A 21,607-nucleotide genomic window follows, 5' to 3' on the forward strand; every position below is an offset into this window, starting at 1 on the left:
TATGATTCTAATTACTTCATGTTTTTTGTTGTGTATGTCTGTTTTCCATGTCTGATCTTTGTCCCTGGATTACATTCTTTTGATTACCGCTATAATATTGGTTCCCTTGATTACTCTTTTACGAGGAAATAATTTTTAGCAGTTCATAGATGCAAACACTCAAAATATCCTCAAATTTTTTTTCAACGTGTACGTCACAACAGTATGAGTACCGAAGTTTCGCAGAATCGAGAATAGAAATTAATATTAATTTGTTACAAATATGCCCCATTTCTTCACATTCGTGGGAAATAAGCCCCAGTTTCATAATATTTTAAGCAAACTTCACATCTTAATATTCAATTGCTATTATAAACGACAATTTTATGATGAATGTTACGCTAGGTATACAGCAAATCCAATCATGAAATGAAAACAAAGATTGACCTATATTACCGTAATTACACAACTTACACATGTATAGTTCAAAAGCGATCGTCGTTATTAAACAAAACATTGACCCTTATTCGACAATATTAGATAATTTATGCGTGAAAATATCTTAGAGCGGATTAAACGATATTTGATGTATTCCTATCACATGGATGAGGGTTTAATTGTAGAAACCCATTGTATACATTGTAAACCAATCGTGTAATAGAAATTTATCGTCTTTATGCATTCTGTGTAATAAATTCCCTTTTGCCATATGAAACGGACTGAAAATATCTGAAGGTAAGATTTGTTATTGACATGGAAAACAATGCGAAAAAATAATCGGGTATGTACATTTTGTACAATATCATGTTTAGAAAACAACAGTATATGGGGATGATTATTAAATCAGAAAAAACTTCCAAAATTGTAAAAGAAAATATACAGAGTTTTGTAAAAAGACGAAAGCTAAGCTCGGATGGTATGAATTATGATTTAATGTTGATCACAATATATTTTTTTTCATTTAATGGGGTCTAGAGGTGCATACCATTTTTTGCAATTTGTTCCGCTTTGGACATTTGGCCTATTTGCAATAAAGCTGGTGTTCAGGCCATAAATACAAGCATTTCAGCTTAAAATCCAGGCAGGTGGTGAACATAGCCATCTTTTAAGTTTTAGTATCTCCAGTGGACTTCTATTATCGAATACTTTATCTATTTAGCCTACTGAAGTATTTGCAATAAAAAAAACTTGATATTAAGAAATCCATTAGCTTAGTTTTTTTTTTAGATTGTCCAGGTTAATTAACGCCTTTATTTTGAATGGACAAGTCAAGTTGTATTGAAGAGTAATCAAGGGAACCAAGGTTATAGCGGTAATCAAAAGAATGTAATCCAGGGACAAAGACCAGACATGGAAAACAGACATACACAAAAAAGAACATGACGTAACTAAAATCATACATACAAAGTAACAAAAGCATATGAGCAACTCGGACTCCACTAAAAACCGGGAGCATGGACCAGGTGCACCGGTAGGGTAAGCGTCCTCTGCTTTTCAAGAAACATCCGCCGAGTTGCTCATAAAAAGTCAAGTTCGGTATAGACAAACGAGGAAAGGAAAACTATGCCCTGTTGAATAAATCAGTTTTCATGATGCAGATGGATACACCGTAACAAACCACGACCATAAAACGTCAGTAGTGATAACTTCAATCTTGTAACAACATAACCCTGTTCCAGAAGGCTATTTGTTAGAGTTCTAGCGCGATACATAAAGTCTGCGTAATTTCGGCAAGCTCTGGCATAATGTATGCTGTAAATACTGTAACGTTTATTAATAATTGGTGATAAACAATGTGTGCCAATTAAACTTTTGTTCACATTTTAACCCCCAATTGCCCTTATTCAATTACGTCACGTACCCAAATTTACCCTATCTCAATGTTTTGCATTTCCAACTAGACGGGAAGATTACACCATTTAGATGATTGAAATGGCTTCCCTGTTTTACGCCTGTAGCTGTTTAAACTTTGGTACAAAAAAGGGACAATATATTTTTTTCTAGCAACTTGTGATGTGTGAAATCTTTGTAACACCGATTGATCCATCAGTTGACGATGTCATCAATATTACAATAACTGGACTAAACCGACGTCAAAATGTAACCATAAAAGCGTCGACGTCTGAAAGTGGTTCACATTTCACATCTTTTGGGTGTTATGTGGCTAATGAAGACGGTGTGGTCGACGTTTCCCGCCAACAGTCATCCTCCGGAACTTATACAGGTAAATTAACATCTTTTATCTCATTTATTCTCATTACGCCTCTTCAACAGTGTGATATTTTTCGGTATTTCATGATTATCATGAATTCCTTTTAATGATTTAACTCAAAGGTTACAGTTTCTTTTTCAGAATGAGCTATAAACAGTTTTAATAGTCCATAGAAGAAAAACACAGCATTTTATGTCGAACTAAATTGATACATCCTCGATTAATATATACAGTGAATTTAACTTGAAAACACTCGACCAATTGTAAAAAACATTTACGCAGAAAATTAAAACCTTTTCAAATTGTTGTTCAGGTTAGATAGAAATACTTAAGTATGTAGACACATTTTAGCGTTGAACGAGAAAAAGTCCTGAAAGAAATTAAAGAATAAGTCACAAGACAAAGAAATAAAACATTTCAGGCATATATATAATTATATAGCATAGATTAATATATTTTTTTCAAAAATTGAATTTGATTTACCATCGTGCTGAGGACCTTTTCACATGCAACGTAGGGCAGAAAATCATGGAAATTCCCTTTGATCATTTGACCAAAATAAACGAAAAACACGGTAGATCCAAATTTGGTAAACGCAAACATTGAAGTTGTTTCCGCATATATATATAATAGCGTTATTAAATCATAGGTTGTGACTGCTTCAGTGATGAAAAGAGTTATACATATTTCTAGTTACAAACCATATGTTATCACGTTATAACTGATTTATAAATGCGGGACTTTTTTGGTCCCATGAAGTATCCAAGAAGGTATATGATTCCCCAAACCTTGAAAGTTTTTTTCTTATTCGTCTTGCAGGAAAAGAGCCAATGGGTTTGTTTTGGAGTATGAAGCAAGCCCCGGAGCAGGAACGCGGAACAAGGTATATGAAACGTATCATCACGTCACCGCAAGTTGTCAGAATCAGTGTATTAAATGACCACTTACACTGGTATGAAATACATTCAACTTTTGCTACAATTTTGGCATCGAAGGTGCTCCATAGATTCTTTTGTAAAGATGGGGTCAAACGGGTGGAGGTCAAACATGGCCGCCTGAGGGGAACACTGTTTATACCGGGAGGTAAGAGCAGTACAAGAAGGAAGTAGATAGCTAAAGGAGGTAGACCTAGAGTAAGGGACATAACTTTTGAAATCAGTAATATGTTTGTGTTATATTCAATTTCAACAAAGTCTTTCAAGCTTTCCTTTGAAACAGAATGAAATCAGTCCAAGTTACTTTGATGCTTACATGAGATTGGTATAAAATTGTGAATACAAACGTTCAAAATGATTTGTAAGAGTTGTGTACCTTACCCTAGGTCTACCTCCGTTAGTGTGTTGATATTTCGGAGCACTCATTTCACTATTTTCGCGGTTGATGGATTAGCGTAAAAATAAGACCCGCGAAATTGAATAAAGTACTGATCATTTTTTTTAAAACATCAAAAATGATACCTGCGATTATGTTCTCGGAATCAGCAAAAAATTGCAATAAGCGAAAATCAATATTTCCAGTATGACTACTCGGTAAATGATGATTACGTTAAATTTATTCTTGAGTATTTATTTATTGCAACTTTCTATTTTAGTGTAGTAACTTTCGTTGCTTCGTACAATACTTAATACTTTTTCGCGGTGTAAAGACTTTTGCTATTCTGTGTGATAATATAAGCCATGGAACATTTTTACATCGCAGCATATTATCATTTTTTTCTAACAGCATGGAACAAAACAATTTAAAGTAAACTTAAATAATTAAATACTTAACTCAAATAGCGAAGAAATATTTCACTTACCTACACAAATAAACCATTATACAAATGTAGTAGAATCGGAGAGAGAAAACAGGTTTTTTACCACTGTTGGTCTTAAATTGTAGGAAAGGGTCCATTCCCCGCTGTGTTAGACATGTTTGGATCAGCGGGAGGGATTTTAGAGTTTAGAGCTGCTATGATGGCCAATAGAGGAATCTTATCATATGCATTGCCTTATGTCTTCTTAGATGAATCAATTCAGTTTGAAATAAGTTACTTCAAGGTATGTCGTTTAGAACGTTTGATTAATATCATTAATATTACGTAAGATAGATCAAACCTTTTACACGTCACACTGGTGATATTTTTTTTTCATCACGTGTATAGTGCATCGACATTTGTAATATATATGATTGGCATTCAGCAACTCAATAGTCAGATTTGTCTGACCCTGAATTCTTTCAGATTTTACTAATCATATTTACAAATTTCAAATACCGAAAACACTGTAGCTTCATTCCTTGTATTGCACATGGAAGAACTTCTGACGGATTTTGGCTTTCTATTCTGGTGGTTCTGATTTTTTAGTACTTCTTGTGTAGAGTAAGTATTTGAAAAGTAAATTTTCCTGAACATACATATATATGTACCCTAAAACAGAGACTATCTACACACACATTGAAGCGAACCAAATAAAAAAGATAACAAATGAAAACAGGAGATAAGGAAAACAAAACGTCATACAAAACAATAAAGCATTAGCAATATGAACTCCCATAAACATAGGGAGTGATATCAGTGTATCAGGTGCTCCGGAAGGATAAATATAATCCGGTAATAGTCTAGCAGCAATAATGCAGCCTCGTGACACTATTGATATTAGGGTGTATTCATTCATTTTTTACTACGTATCATGTTGTAACGTAATAGATAAGTTGAAATCAGTAGACAAATAAAAAGTCACCATAAAACATATTATGCCATAATAAATTTGATTAAAATGCTGCTGATAAGAAGTTAATCTTTTAAACATGTGTTCATCGTGTCAAAATATTGCCTATGTCGTGTTGTGTAATTATACAGCAAATGATGTAAAAATATATCTTTAACTTGCTTCAAATTTTCAAATATTACGAGAAGAACGGTGATCCCAAATTTTATTTATAAAATATGATAGAATATCAGATAAGTGTTTTAAATCCAAATTTCAAACAATTCTATAGACCAGGTTTTTTGTATAGTTGTTGAAATATTGAAATTTCCTACCGAATGTATATAAAATGTTTTGAAAATACCATATTAAGGTTTATGTATTTCAAAATTAAATATGGTAACCTGTGTTTATTATAATGAGTAAGATTATCTGTAGAAATAAAAAAAACATCAGGTATGATTTACCTTAACATATAAATTCTACGATATATAGAAAAATCAAATGATGATTTTATAGATAGCCATATCTTTACTGGTTCAAAATACTCTTAAAATCCTTTTTTTTTTTGCTTTTGTATTTTTGTTTAATTTTTTTTTTTTTTTTTGGGGGGGGGAGGGGTGAGAATGGTTATTTGTTTTTTGGTTTTTTTGTGTTTTTATTTTGTTTTGTTTTGTGTTTGGTTTTTGTTTGGTTTTTGTTTGTTTTGTTTTGTTTTTGTTGTTTTGTTTTATGCGTTACTAATTTCAGGAAGTTAGCTATTTCATTATATCGTTTCCATTATAGGAAGCAGCGCAATTTTTAGATAGTCATCCTTTAGTATTAAAAGGCGGTATAGGAGTTTGTGGTGTTTCCAAAGGTGGTGAAATTGCCCTTCGCTTGGCTACAGTTTGTTCACTAGTGAGGTTTTGAATAATTATAAACCCCTTGAGCAGCCTAAATTAGTAGAATTTTTAAAGACAAAATGCCAGACACAAAACACGGTTTCGATTAATCTGTTCATAAAGATACGTAAATTAGTATTTAGACAAGTGCAATTTAAGAGTAATCAAGGGAAGCAAGATTCTAGCGGAAATCAAAAGAATGCAATCTGTAATCCAGGGACAAAAACCAAACATGGAAAACAGATAAACTCAACAGAGAACATAAAGTAACTAAAATAATACACACCAAGTAAGAAAAGTAAATGAGCAAAAGTTACTTTTACGCATGTCGGTACGAAATATGCTTATGCACCTCCAAATAGCATTATATACATTAATAAAAGACATACACTTGAAATGGAATCCAACGGAAATAGAAATCCACCCCTGTATGAAAGGCAAAGAATTTTATTTTTGGAACAGAGCAGAATTCAATCATATCCCACTCTAGCGAATCAGTAATGTCGGTTGTAGGTTGTGAAAATACATTACACCATACTATACTTTATATTAAAGTTTATGATAATCAGTATTTGTTTATTTTAGACAATTTCCTACCACCCCAACTGTCTACGTAGATAAATTAATAACTTATTTTAGCCCATATATGAGTGAATTGATTTAATCAAAATCTATCAATCTCCTCAGGAGTCATCACTCTTTGCCCAGTAGACATTTTTTCGGTTTTTTTTCTGCTGCGGCTCAATTAGTACTTCTGCGAGGTAGGTGCAGAACATTCGTTGAAAATAATGTTACGGAAATGTGTAGCATTTTATCTGGCGGAAGTATTATATAAAAATTAGCATATCACCTTCCGAGCTGACAATTATTGACTCAAGGTATTCTATAAAGATTATCATATAGTTTAACAATTGTTGACTAACATAGGTTTACATTCTCTACTACATTCACTGTGGCCATAATGAAGTTGCACAGCTTAGATATACTCACATAATATGATTTAAGGCTATGGACGGAGTGTATTCTTCGTTTACGACGCATCGTCATGGTGATATGAGCGAAGTCTCATTCGGTGAAGAGAATGTGTGAGAGTTTTGTCTAGAAAAGCTTCATACATTTCTACACAAGCAATAATTTCCACATTATTATTATTAGATTTATAAATAAAAATAAAACCGTTTCCATTAACGTATTAAGACAAAACAGCGCCTATGCACTTGCGAAGTGGTTAACTTTCGTGTCAACAAATTTTGTCACTCACGTTCTGTCCATGTAAACATTACAAAGTACATAATACCAGCATTACGAGTGTAGCATTAATACGTTTAGACATATTATTTAAATAAAATTTTATCAGGCTCAACGTTTGACGTGCTGTATTTTTGTAAATTGATCAACAATTACTTTTTAAAAAATATCTTGCGCTCGCACATGCGCACGTGAGTATGTGGTATCTTTGATCGTTACTATGAGCGGTACATTTTAACTTTTTATGTTATATCATTAATAAAAGTACAAAAGAAGCTAGACATTTTCATGTGAATATAACGACGTTTTTCTTGACAATAATTTCATTGCAGGTGAAGGCTGTTGTGAACATTAATGGTCCTCCATTTATATCTATGCGGCAAATGACACCGTTCAAGGATTTTGTAGAGTATGTTTATTAAATTTCAAATTCGTGTGTAATGATACACTAGCTATTATGGCATTTATCAAAGTCATGAAACAACTGACGAACTGACTAACATAAAAAAAACATCCGATTGTTATAAACAGAAAGGTACGGAACGGTCACATGACACAAATAAAAAAAAGTCATTGATTAATAGCAGTATAGTAAAATTTGGTTGTATTTTGAATATTGCTAATGTAGCATAAACTCATGATGTAATCAATAGCACTTAAGCATTTAAAGCACAATTTACAGTTTGTTATATATACAATATAAATATTCTTACAGGTAATTATATGGAACATCATTATATAGTAATATTTCCCCCTATTTAAATAATATGACATTTTTTGTACTATATTCCTGTATTTTACTCCGTTTCTAGCATATTTGTTTTTTAAATAATGTAGGAAAATACGGAGACATTTCGAATGCCAATTTACATATTGCACGTACACTTGCCGTCCGGAAAACAAAAAAAAGGCGGAAACAGGATATCGCATAGTTTTTAGCAGAGGGTAAAAAGTCGTACGCATGCTTGCAACTCATGCAATCTGTTATTTGCTTATGCAGATTCACCAATATTCATACAATATATCATATATAAAGATGAAATTATATATTGTGTATAAGCATTATATGTGATTGTTTTAAACCCTATATCGTTAACCCTATATCACAAACTCTATTACATTTGTATCACACCCGTACAACTTTATCGTATAACTACTCAAAATGCACTTAAGTATAGACGATGTTTATGATAAAATAAACATTAATAGTTTAAATCTATATCACATCCCATATCAACCCTCGACCAATATCACCCCTTGGTATTTTATAGGAGTATTGATTTCATACGACATATGGTACAGCTTTAGGCATGGTATATTCAAACCACTCGGACAATATTCCTACATTCTATATATATATATAAGGTCTGAAAAATTCCCAACGATGTAAGAACTGTCAAATTTTCTATATTTGCTAAATTCAAAAGCTATATTTTTATATAGCCTAGCTGGCCGAGTTAAAACGTTTTTATCAGTTAATCATCCTTTCATTAATCATTACACTTGTAGCTTTTTGTTATGTTTTAGACCCGATTATGACTGCATGATAAAATTAAATGAAGGGAATCACAAAATTTATCTGAGTAAAGATTTACTTTCTAAAAACCTTACCACAGATAAATTGACGCAGGTAAGTGATACTGAAAAAACGTCATATCATCTACGTTATGCCAACAATTCATTGACAATGTAATAATTTATTGGGATTGTTCAAGGTAAATTGTGAGCAGAGGTGGACACAGATGTTATGATAAAAGTATACAGTATATCATTTTGTGTTATTAATAAAAACTAACTAAAGAAATTAGCTTGATAACGAATTGAACCTTTTTTTTTCAGAGCATAAAAAAATAACTTTTGAGATTGTCTGTTCTAAAAGACCCGGACAACCCTACTCTCTCTGTGTATGGTTAATAAAGTTCTAAAGAAACTGCATTTTTATATGAAAAGAAAAAACGTAAATCACGAAGTTGTTTTTACAATAATAACTTTGCTTGATGTTGCGTTTATAGAAAAATACATGTTTGCACACTTTTCCCTATTTATATATGATATTTCTTCCACTTGTGAAAATTGGTTAGTTGTGTGTATTTCGTATTTGTGTAGCATTATACAAACCAAAATTTACCCACTATTTCCATCGATGATGCCTGTACCAAATTGGGACCATTGAGGTTGTTCTTTGTAATATGAACTTTCTTCTTTTGACCTTTCCACTTTGCTTGAACATTTTGCCCATCAAGTCGGTATTTCCACTTGACTTTTGCCTGAACATGTTGCCCACCAAGTCTGTAGTGTTCTTATTACCTTACATTTTCTATTCGCCATGAAATAGTGCTTTTTTTGAATTCAGATATGGAAAACAGAAGCAAAACTGCTGTATTTGGTCGGTGAGTTGGACGCCTCAGTTCATCCGGAAGTAGCATCTGAATTATACAACGCATATCCCGATAATAAGCGTCATAATATACAAATAGTACGATACGCAGGCGCGGGTCATTTGATAGAGCCCCCATTTTTACCAGTGTGCCATGAATCTTATCTTCGATTAGATAAAGTAGTGTCGCCGGAAAAGGCAGAGTCTAGGGAAAAAGATAATCAAAGTAAGAATATGTAAACACTGATTATAACATGTCATTAATCTGTATCATATTCCACATTCACCGGAGATTTCTAAATCACCCGAAGGGTCATGAATATAATAGCATTAAAGCCTATGATTTTTCGACACTGTATACTTGTATTCCCAATACCCAGTTAAAATCCCGACTTAAAAACATTACACATCGTTGTTTTTTTTCAAAAAAGATGGTACACCTAGATACAAATATGTAAGTCTTGGTAGAGATTCCTCATACTTTGTAAGAAATAATTCCAGATCATCTTCCAAATATACAGAGCAAGATGTTTACAAAATGCTGGAATTTTTAATCGAAAACATATCTGTCCAGTGTGGTGGACGTGTTTTTCAACAAACGGTCGAGATTCCAATGGGAACAAATTGTGCTCCTCTACTTGCTGACCTATTCTTCCACTCAGCCCGACTTTATAGCTGATCTGATCCGAATGAAAGAATATTTTTTGACTAGATCCTTTAATCTAAGTTTCCGCTATATAGATGACGTATTATCTTTAAACAATTCTAATTTCGGGCATTTGATACATCGCATCTACCACATAGAATTGGAGATAAAGGATACTACAGACATGGTAAAGTCAGCCTCATATCTTGACCTACACTTAGAAATCGATGGTAAAGGAAAACTATTGACCAAACTTTACGACAAACGTGATGACCTTTCATTCAGGATTGTCAACTTTCATCTGTGGCAATATCCCTTCAGCACCTACGTATGGAGTGTTCATATCACAGGTCATACGTTATGCCAGACCTTGCCGACACGACGCAGACTTTCTTTTGTTAGAACTCTAACAAATAGGCTTCTGGACAGGGTTATGTTGCTACAAGATTGAAGTCATCACTACTGAAGTTTTATGGTCGTCATCATGAACTCGTGGATCGTTATGGTGTATTCATTTGCACCATGAAAACTGATTTATTCAACGGGTCATACTTTTTCTTTCCTCGTTTGTCTACCCCGGACTTGACTTTTTATGAGCAACTCGGCGGGTGTTTCTAGAAAAGCAGGGGACGCTTACCCTACCGGTGCTCCCATTTTGTAGCGGAGTCCGAGTTGCTCATTTGCTTTTGTTACTTTGTATGTATGATTTTAGTTACTGTATGTTCTTTGTTGTGTATGCCTGGTATCCATGTCTAGTCTTTGTCCCTGGATTACATTCTTTTGATTACCGCTATAACCTTGGTTCCCTTGATTACTCTTATTCAGTAGTAAGCTATGACTTAAAAAAAAAAGAACGTTTCAGTTATTATTATTCTCTGTAACAATCGTAAGTATATCCATGAAATCTCATTAAAAATTTAACTGCAATGCATAAATAGGTTAATTATCTTTTTAAGTGTCAGTAATTCGAGGTATAAATTATGTGAAACGCATTGCAATTTCATCATCGAAGGGAGATTACTTTTCAACTATCATTCTATTGTAACTTTGAACTCGCTTTTCTACATCATCTGAAACTTCTAAGACGAACGAAATGTCATATCGTCTTAACATTAGACTAGAACCATATGCCAACATGGTCAACTCGTGCGTATTTTTCTGAGCACGTATGTCTGTTTCCATGCCTGGTCTATGCCCTTGGATTACATTCTTTTGATTACCGCTATGACCTTGGTTCCATTGATTATTCTTAAATATATTGAAATAATAACTTCTCATTTCAGCATTATTGCTTATTTGGGGAGGAGAAAGTGCATCGCAGGCGAGAGCATCTGAAAACTCCTGGAAACTTATATTTGAATTTTTCCACTCTCATCTGATACCAAGGGACCATTCTATATCAGGCACACCTTCCAAGCTGTGATACATGAACAGGAAACTTTGTTGACTTAAAACGATTGTTTTTTCATGATAGTGATAATACACATGTAGTTTTAAAAGCAAAAAAAAATACTTGACTCTATACTTTGTTTTCTATATATTTTTACTTGTTTGATTTGTAAATTGTTCTATCGAATTTAATGTTTCTTTTAACAATTATGTAATAAGTAGGATAATAATTTATAAAGTGTAAGTATTCGTAAGAATCAGGCAAAATGGGAAAAATCAGAAACATGTATGTCAAAAACCCACTGATCTGACAATATAATTACACTTAAGGATGATTTCTTTATTCGAAAAAACACCATTTATTCATCATCATCATTAGTGAGGACTAATTCTGAACCACGACTTTTTACGAAAACATCTGCAGGTAACTAAAATTTTGTAATTCTCAATGCTTTCAGGAACAAGCTTTCCAAAGTGTTTGGACTCACCAGATGTCGTTGACTGCACTGCTGCGCTTCTGTAATATAAATAACGTAGGAAAGACAATTTTCAGAGTTAAACGTCAATGTAAGCCAGTATTTTGATCATTTGAACGTATGAGTTAGGATTGGGTCTTCAGAAATATAAGTGTCAGGTTTCATCATTGATGTGCCACGGACGACTGTGGAAACCAAGCTACTGACAATTATGTAAGCTAGTTGCAAAGACGTACTAACTGATTTATAGGGTTTGTTTTAATTTCACTTAAAAAAGTAACATGTTTACCTAATATTTTGTATGGTTGCATAAAACGGTTAATTAAGAAAACTAGCACACTGATATAGCTATTTTTTTCTTTGTATAATGATACCAGGGGATTTTTTACTCAATGTTAAACGCGCCCCTGTTGTCTTTTTATCTTTTATGAAGCTGAAGTTACATTTCTTAATCTCCGTATAATCAGTTAAAACTAGTATTTTTAAACAGTGACGTTATGTAAATATTGGACGAATTATCTATTCAAACAATATTATGTAACCTGTTTAGTCTTTGGATGCAGGATAATATTTATTAAGGAGGTAGACCTAGAGTAAGGGACGTAACTCAAGAAATCAGTGATATGCTTGTATCATATTCAATTTCACCAAAGCGTATCAAGCTTTTGTTCGAAGCAGAATAAAATGAATCCAAGTTAATTAGATGCTTACATATGATTGATGTAAAATGCTGAATACAAACATTCCAATGATTTTAAGAGTTGTGTCCGTTACCCCTGTTCTACCTCCTTAAGCTTGAGCAATTATGCAATAAAATATTGTTTAAGTCATGTGTACATGTTAAAATATTTAATATGTACGTATACTCACTGAAAAAAAAACACAAAAGACAAAAGATAAAAAACAAAAATAAATTGCTCATTTGCTTTTGTTACTGTGTATGTATGATTTTAGTTACTTTGTGTCCTTTGTTGTGTATGTCTGTTTTCCATGTCTGGTCTTTGTCCCTGGATTACATTCTTTTGATTACCGCTATAACCTTTGTTTCCTTGATTACTCTTTCAGATGTACAAATATCTGATCCTTAAAAATGATTTTCGGGTTTTCTCAATTCCCATTCCCCATCCTAATTTTCAGTTCTCCATTCTCTGATCCTCATACCACATATACAATATATAAGTTAACCCAACACGAATTCAAATGTACTGTATGTCCTTTCTCCAGTCAAAGCAAGAATAATAGATATGAACATTTAGTAAACCGAGATACGCATTTTGACGATAATTATAACGAGAATATGTATGAAACAACAACCCCACTGGGATGAAATGTCAGCCCAAAACCACCCATTGGTCTTCAATGAACGACAAGGAAATCCTTACATCAAAGGAGAAGCTGCAGCTGACCCTAAAACATCATTTTACAGCGAAAGATTTACCCCTATATACTTAAGTAACAAAAATAAAATAAAGGTGAAAACGAAACAAGGCATACAGAGGCTAGAAATTCGTCACTTTGGACAGGCACAAAAAGTGCGGTGGGGTTACAGTACTTTGGCGTGATCACAACCCCCCTCTTTAAAATCTGACTACTGTGGAAAAATATTACACAATTAAACATACCTACAAATCAGTTCTAAAATATCTGAAACCATTGTTACAACGGAAATACAGAAACCGAATAAATAAGCACTACTGGTAGTTAATTGACGTGTTTGCTTCAGACCAGTTTAAACCTACAAAAGTTATGTCCCCATCGTATGTAAAATCAATTCAAAATTTTCCAATGCGGGGCTATGAAATAAGGACACAACCCATATCATACCAAAAACTGCTTTAGAATATGTTTTAATTTCTTTGTAAAGACCATATGAGCGAATCCATTTTAATACCAAAAATGCTATCCTTAACGATTTGACAACAATATCATAACTATATCCCTTTCGATTGAGCCTATTCAACCTGTTGATTTAACTTATTGGGTAAGCATCGAGATTTCCTTGCTTTGTGTAGAATATTACCTTAAAACAAAGGGTGAGAGATGTATTAATCCTTAACAAGTGCATCTGTGTTTAAGAATGAGTTCCTTGTATTGGTTGAAAAAATTTGTAAATGTTTTTACGAGCTTGTGATATCAAAGAGTAATCAAGGGAACCTCGGTTGATGTAGTAATTTCTGGGTTATATAAAGATTTCTTTTGTTAAAATCAGGAACATTGCTATAAATACTAGCAAATCGAACCGTTCTGATATGTAAACACCATATGGTGGTTACAAGGGGACGTCACCATCTAAAAAACAGATAGTTGACAATAGGGAATGAAAAATCATATCTTTTATCGTAAATTTTAGTATTAAAATTACAATTATCGATATGAATACTAAGTTCAAGAAACGGACATTCTTCAATATCAATATTTGCTTTATTTAAAGACAGTTCTACAGCTAGGATATGTATCTTGTATAAACATTGAAGTCATCATTGTTAGGAGCCAAAACATCGTCGAAATATCTTAAGTTGTTACTAAATTTTTCTACTTATGTTGTTTGGAATGGTTTTATTTATTGTAACCATAAATTGTGATTCGTAACAGTACAGAAAGAAGTTCGCATAAAGTGGTGCACATTTAGTTCCCATGGGTATTCCAATAACTTGACAATAAACTGTTTTGCCAATGCGTACGAAAATGTTGTCTAACAGGAATTCAAGTGCTGTAAGCATATCAAAAATAGTCCAGTTAACGTAGTTTTTTTGTTTTTCATCAATAAAAAATGATCTAAAAGAATTCGAACAAATATCAGTTTGAATTTAAATAATTATATTTCCAATGGGAACAGTCCAAACCTTCTAGGGAACGTAATTCCAGTTCCAGGAACAGTCCATATATCCCGTAGAACTTTAAAGGAATGAATTGTTCCCGAAGAAATTTTATTTTCCATAGGAACTCTGCCGCAAACAGCATTCCTACGTTGGGCCGACGTTGGTTCAACGGAGTCATTTACGTTGGATCAACTTAGGGTACCCAATGTTGGCCCAAATGTTGTAAGTGCAGAGAGCCAACGTTGGCCAAACGGAAGCAAACAACAGTTGGGCCAACGTTGGCCCGACGTAATGCCAACATTGACGCAAGCCCAACGTTAACCCATTCATGTAGTCCGACGATGGTATTCCTTAAGATATTAGAACAGAAATTTATATTTTGGTTCTTACTTATGTCGCAGAATGCTGATTCTATGCATGCACTCTTTCAAAGTTTAAGCGCTCAAGCTTCCCCTCAATTTATTATATAAATTCTTTACGGTTAGAATATACCAATGACTAGCTGATTGTAGTTTACTAGATTAAAACAAGAAAATATATTATAAAATTAGCAGATACTACAAGCATTGGTATACTTAATATTGAAAGTTTGCATTTTGTTTCCATTTAATAGACAAATGATAATGCCTGTCACTGTTTTGTGTTTAAGAAGAATTTACATTGAAGATATGTATACACTTGTTCAAAATGGAAGAAAACTTCTGTTTTGTAACAAGTACATTATACTCTCAGTCAAAAAAACTGCGTAAGGGGGAGATAATCTTGAGCATTATTGTTATCAGAAATTAGATTCTGTTATTCATAATAATTTGTGGTGTTATTAAGTTCTAAATATTAAGCGCGGATACTTGTTGCATAAAAATTAAATATGTGAGTAAGAAAATTTGTGAAAAGACAACTTTTTTGAAAGAAGTAAAATTATTTTAATATACTTTTTTGTTGTTTCAATGTTGAGCCAACGTTGGCCCAACTTAGTATCGCAGTTTAGATGCAACATAATATTTGCTTTCATACGTCCGGATTTTTTCTTTCTTTTACTTTTCTTGGGATCAACATAATGTTTGCATCAAGAATAACATTAAGTCTGCTTTAACATGTTTGCAACCGAAATTGTTTCGACGTTGGTTCAATGTTGGCTCTTGGTTGGACAAATGTAGAATAATGCAAATAATATTATTATGATTTTGATTACAAAATTGAAATTTAACAACACTCGCAAGTACAAATAGCTTCTAAAACAAGTTATTAAAAAGAAACATGAAATGCAACGGTTGTTTTGTATGTAGTAGGGCCAACGCTGGGCCAACGTAGAACCTATTTATGATATGAGAGTATTTGAAATTTCAAAACATCATGTCTAACTATTAGCTTTTCTAGTAGAAACCATTTTGGTAAAAATAAATCAAGAAGAAATCTTTTCCTAACCACAAACTACTACACTGCGCCAACGTCGTCCTGCCAACGCCAACTAAAAGCCAAAAAACCAACCATCAGCCAACGTTGACCAAACATACAAAACGTGACAGCTTTATGGATTTGTATCTTGGTTACCGTATAATACATGTACAATATTACTGGCGCACAATGGTAGAGCGTTTGACTAAAAAATTATAGTTAAAGCCTTAGAGGAGAATGGGTTTTTAGAAAGTTTTAAGGGAAAGTGTGTAGGATTTATAGATACTCGGCCACTTATGAAAGAGTTTTTAGTAAATCGGAAAATTGAAAAGAAAAGTCAGGTGGCGTTACTAGCCGATTTATTAGGCATTTCATATGATGCTCATGATGCAATCGGGGACATGAAATCCTTGCAAATGCTTATAGAAAGTACCGATATCCCGAAAAAAAATGATTGAAAATCACACTTTCACTGTTGAATTCACCATAAATTCGTTTAGGCAGAACATTGACATTAATATCAAAAGTGAAACATTCTAATATGTTCCGTCTGATGTAATTTCAAAGCCCATGGTTAAGAAAATTGCGTCATCTGGATTACAACTATCGTATTTGAGATTAGCCTATCAACGCGGAAACATGGTAAGTGTTGAACAGCTACTCAGCGAAAAACGTTCAAACGGAAAGCCGAGAGTAACAAAAAACAAGAGAATTATTCAATCAATCGCTTTATTTTTTGACAGGGAATGAATGACAAAAAAACGAAACGATCATGTGTCCATTTTATTTTCATTTTAAAGAGATCTTATTTCGATATAAATACGTGTTATTAAATAAATGAATATGCAGAAAATGTTTTCGTAAAATATAGTCATCTGAAATAGTAGGGTTAAATGGTTAGACAGTGCTACACGTTTTATAAATCGCCTTCTTCATGAAAAAAACTTTGTTTTTCTGCCCTTTCAGTATTTTAATTCCCTAGTCCCACTTTTTTTTTTAAATTCATTTGAAATTGAAGAAAAAACTGTCCAAAGCCATTCCATGACTTATTTTGCTACAGGCACTACATATGTAACAAGTGTCGTAGCAAGTCTAGCGTTTCATTCACCACCGTATGAACATGTCAAGATATGTGACGTCGCCGAAGTAAAGTTCGACGTTACCGAAAAAGACCCCAAAAAAGGTAAGTATTCCCACTTTAGGAGAGCATGACGAGTTAACGAGCCCCGTTGTCAAGTGATTTTTTTTATATCGTTGGATAGCTATTACGGTTGATAATTATATATTTTTTAGAAAAAAAATTCTAGGCACAGTTATTTCACAATACTAAGAAATAATTTAATACCCTGCCGTTTTTTTTTTTAGCAATTTCCCCACATATCCTATGTATTTTCATCATTGTACGTGTATATTTCAAATCTGTGTACTAAGAAAACGAAATCCGATACCATATCATTTTTTTCTGCATATGTTTGCATTCAAGTCGATCTTTCCGCATGCATTATTTTAGAAAAATTCTAGGACGCGATATTTACGTATCTCCTACCGTAGTATAACCACAGTTATGGACTCTCTCAACACTATCCTCATTAACATAGTAAGCTTGATCAATGAGGTTAAATCTTCTGTAGAAATACTTCAATTAGACTGTACTAAAAATAACAAAATGAACAAAAGTATTAAAGATGTTAAGAAAATATCAAGATGTTCGAGATAAAAATGGCGCACAACAATAGTCATATTGACTCATTGCACACCAATGAGTGCTAGACAAAGAGATGAACACCAACAATGACTAACAATAAACACTATTAGACAACATTGAGGATGAACAAGGAAATGATAAACTAAACAAACTAGAACAAAACCAGCAGCCCTTTTCACAAAAAAAATTCGTAGGAGTAAAAATTAGTCGTACGTTGTGACGTCACAATACCTAACTCTATTATGACATCATAACTTACGACTAATTTTACACTTACGATTTTTTTGTGAAAAGGCCCGCAGGTGGAAATCACATAAAAACTGGAAACAATACAGAAAGAAATAACCCAATTAAAGGAATTAAAATCAGTAAATCCGCAAATAATCTTTTTTTTTAACAGGAAATAAGATCAGAGGGTGGTGCAAAAAATGCTGATTGTGATTATCTCATATTGAGTGACTGCATACTGCAGCGCATTTCTACACAGCAATTTTCTCCATAGGAAGTTTCGAACAAAATGTATATAAAGGGAGGGGCGGAAACATGCAAAGAATTTATCGAAAAACAAGGCGCTAATTTCAGACTAAAAAACATCTAAATTCATATTGGTGCAAGAGACGTCCAAAAAAATGGAGTACAACTAGAGAGTTCAAAAATTTATTTGACAAGGCCACTAAGACTTGGCCAAATTCCAAAATTTATGTCCCGCCACTCACGAGGAGAAAAGACATGAACTTTAACCGTATAACCGATGCTAACTCAATCATAATAAATGCAGCATCACGATTCACACAAATCGAAGTTATCAAATGTTTCCAACCAACAGACTACATGTTTTACGTGTATATGAATCCAAGAAGCGGCATACCTGCACTAACAAGACATCTACAAGCGGCACTAAAATCCGAATCAGTCATAATGAGGACAATCAAACAAAAACAAATCCGGTACTTGAAACAAACCCAAATAAAAACCTCAATAGATCGTTTAATGGAGGCCCCTCGTATTCGGCAAACTTTCCAAGACCTCCACCTCGGATGACTCCGATGTTACCACCTCCTATGTTATCTAGCCCACCGATGGGCCCTGCACAGATGCCGTTTAGGTCATCAAGGACACCGATGCTACCAATGCCGTTCTTCTTCAATCCGTGGATGTGGAATCCGTATGCAAATCCGGTGGTGATTAACAACCCACAATTTCGTGTGCGTGATCAGTAATCGACACCTGTGTTGTTTTTCATTTTGTATTTCTCTGATTGTGAATGTCATAATTTCATACTTTTAAAGTACTCCTTATGTTTATTTAGATAAACGCGACAAGATATGTCAGAAATACTCATTGATAAATTAAAGTGGCATTATCTGATAACTTTGGTACACATTTATATATAAATGTTTTTTTCTACGTAAATGTACAGAGGTAAACATGGTAAATATGAAGTATTTCAAATAATTTGTACTTTCCAACTAACAAAATCATAATTCTATTTCATACTTCTTATCCGTGAGTAAATTGTGTTTTATATCCGGTTCCATATTTAATCATTTGCAAACAACAACAAAAATAAACATGATAAAATAATGTGCACAGTCAAGTTCTACCAATAACTAATTTAAAAGTTTACAATAAACCAGCTAATGCCACTTTAAACATGTGCTTTTATATATACCTTACATGGATATCTACAGTCGAAACCTCTTCTCAAAATCCTAAACATTTCCATGTGGAATATACAAGTTTTTTTTCCAAAGCAAAGCCACAGATGAAAATTTCTTTAAAACTATAAGTAATGTTGATGTTTTAAGTTTAATTGAAACTTGGTGCGGTGGTGATTTTCGTTCATAAATATTAGTACAAGAAATAAGCATAAGAAAGCTAGACTTTCTCTGGCATGTTAAAAATTACCTAAGAAATGGTGTTTCCAAATTACCCTTTAGTAACTCAGACATTGTCTGGATCAAATTATTGAAATATTTCTTTAACCTCAAAACAGGTGTATATCAAATAAATGGATAACAACAAATTATGGATAAAGGAACTTGGTTTTGGGTACTTAATTGATAATAATAGCAATATCAAAAATGATAAAGGAACTTGGTTTTGGGTACTTAATTGATAATAATAGCAATATCAAAAATGTCCTATCTAATATCAAACAAAGACTCCATGATCAAACCTTACAAAACCAAAATAGTAGTATAGGTGAAAGCAATAAATTATCTTTTTATAAAACTATCTATAGACAAAACCAAAGGCCTTCCTATGTTGATGTCTGTAGAGACAAGTCTGATACGTCAACACTTTGTAAATATAGAATAAGTGCCCACTTTCTAGCAATAGAGAAAGGTTGCTATAAAAATATCCCTCAAAATAACAGAATTTGCAGAAAATGTACCGCTGGGCAAATAGAAGATGAATTGCACTTCTTTATTCATTGCCCAGCCTAGAATTTATATAGAAAAGGACTAATTAGTGAGCTTAAAAGTAATAATGAAAACTTTAACTCGATCATTAACAGGAAACAATATACAATTTGTTTTGAATAGCAGCTAAATAATAGTCCTCAAGGCTTTCATTGAATATATCAGTAAAGGTCAAGACCACTTACTTTAAATTGTTGAGATAATGAGATGTTAAGACACTCGGTTTTCAAAATAATTAATATTAAACCCCAAATTATACTGTAATTATTTACAACCACTCTTTCTATGATGTCTATTTGCCCTGTTGCATATTCATACTAGGCTTTTTTTGGCAAAATTGAGTCACCACCGCGCAAGTTCCTACATTAATCAAACTTTATATCTTTCTTTTTTCTTTGTTGTTGTTGTCAGAATTTACATACTTTGTTTCTGTTATTTGCATTATGACCATTTACTGTAAATGTTTTAGAACAAATAAAAATATTGAAATATAGAAATATAAAAAAAAAATAAAATAAAATCGTCGTTTTGAGCCGAGGAGAAAAGGTTAGGACTGATACTTAATTAAACTTTTCTCATATCAAATGGTCCCGACAGGGTGTGCATAGTGGTACTATAACTATTCACTAAGTTGAGCTATAGCTTTTTGGACAGATCAGGTACATTTTGTTTATGGGACGAAATGACAGTGTTGGTCCCAGAAAATGCATGTATTATCTCCCTGTGTTGTCAATGTAATCAGTCTGGCCAGCGGAGAATCGGTAGTACAGGTAGATATTGTAGCTGTTTTACTTTGGTTTTTTTTTTTGATTGATCAGAAATGCGACATAAAGTTCATGACTTTCTATTACTTTTGAATATTCAAAACTGTCATTTTATAAATTGTACTATAGACGTATTTTAATTGAAGTCTGGATTGACATTTTGGGTTGTTTTCCGTGTTTCTGCTTCATCAATCAAGTAATAAGCTATTAAGAAGATGGCATTTATTGAATAATCGATTTTTTAAATAAAAGTCATTCAACTGATGTTGGTTCATGACTGTTTCACCTTCATTTACAGATTTAAGAGATGTGTGTTGAAAGATTAAATGTCAGCAATAATGTGAACGCAATACTTTGCATTCATAGTTGTTCTTCACAACTTTAGATCAGTGTGAGTGCATATAGTGTGACATTCTATTTGTACCCACGTAAGGGAATTTCCATATTTTAGAAGCATTCATTTGAAACTGTTTTGCCATATCCATGGAAATATGTAAACTCAGATACCATAGCATGTGTTAGCATTACTCAACCTGATGTAAATACTGTAAAAATCTAGAGTAATGTAGGGCTTAATGTGATAAGGTTATGTATTCATGG

General features: G+C 33.0%; 2 protein-coding genes across 3 annotated transcripts in view; both read left to right on the forward strand.

The window, feature by feature from the left end:
* Positions 1–528: 528 nt before the first annotated feature.
* On the forward strand, positions 529–19,892 carry LOC148598159 (bile acid-CoA:amino acid N-acyltransferase-like). 2 transcript variants are annotated; one of them, XR_015918774.1, is made up of 11 exons: positions 529–714; positions 1,984–2,203; positions 3,011–3,274; positions 4,073–4,230; positions 5,665–5,778; positions 7,343–7,419; positions 8,538–8,640; positions 9,364–9,613; positions 11,317–12,111; positions 17,173–17,295; positions 18,218–19,892. XR_015918774.1 is itself a non-coding variant. In XM_088562605.1 (9 exons), the coding sequence occupies exons 2-9, from the start codon at positions 1,993–1,995 to the stop codon at positions 11,454–11,456; spliced, it is 1,317 nt and encodes a 438-aa protein (XP_088418731.1). In that variant the 5' UTR covers positions 529–714; positions 1,984–1,992; the 3' UTR covers positions 11,457–12,728. The 2 variants fall into 2 exon arrangements, 1 of the variants encoding a protein (XP_088418731.1); XM_088562605.1 differs by lacking the exons at positions 17,173–17,295; positions 18,218–19,892 and having other exon boundaries at positions 11,317–12,728.
* A 1,055-nt stretch (positions 19,893–20,947) lies between these two features.
* LOC148598160 (uncharacterized) overlaps positions 20,948–21,607 on the forward strand; it is a 107,864-nt gene continuing 107,204 nt past the window's right edge. Inside the window, exon 1 of the mRNA XM_088562602.1 lies at positions 20,948–21,013. The gene's annotated coding sequence lies outside the window, so the exon portion shown is untranslated. The remainder of the gene's footprint in view (positions 21,014–21,607) is intronic.

Source organism: Perna viridis, chromosome 14 (assembly GCF_037379345.1).
Source record: "Perna viridis isolate PV_CMFRI_1.1 ecotype Kerala chromosome 14, ASM3737934v1, whole genome shotgun sequence".
In the NCBI taxonomy this organism is placed as follows: Eukaryota; Metazoa; Mollusca; class Bivalvia; order Mytilida; family Mytilidae; genus Perna; species Perna viridis.

What these genes read in the sequence shown, in the direction of transcription:
- LOC148598159 (XM_088562605.1), top strand. Translation starts at nt 1,993, where the DNA reads ATGTGTGAAATCTTTGTAACACCGATTGATCCATCAGTTGACGATGTC. An exon ending in TTGAAATAAGTTACTTCAAG is followed by an intron (nt 4,231 to 5,664) that starts GTATGTCGTTTA and finishes TTTCCATTATAG; the next exon opens with GAAGCAGCGCAATTTTTAGA. An exon ending in TGGCTACAGTTTGTTCACTA is followed by an intron (nt 5,779 to 7,342) that starts GTGAGGTTTTGA and finishes ATTTCATTGCAG; the next exon opens with GTGAAGGCTGTTGTGAACAT.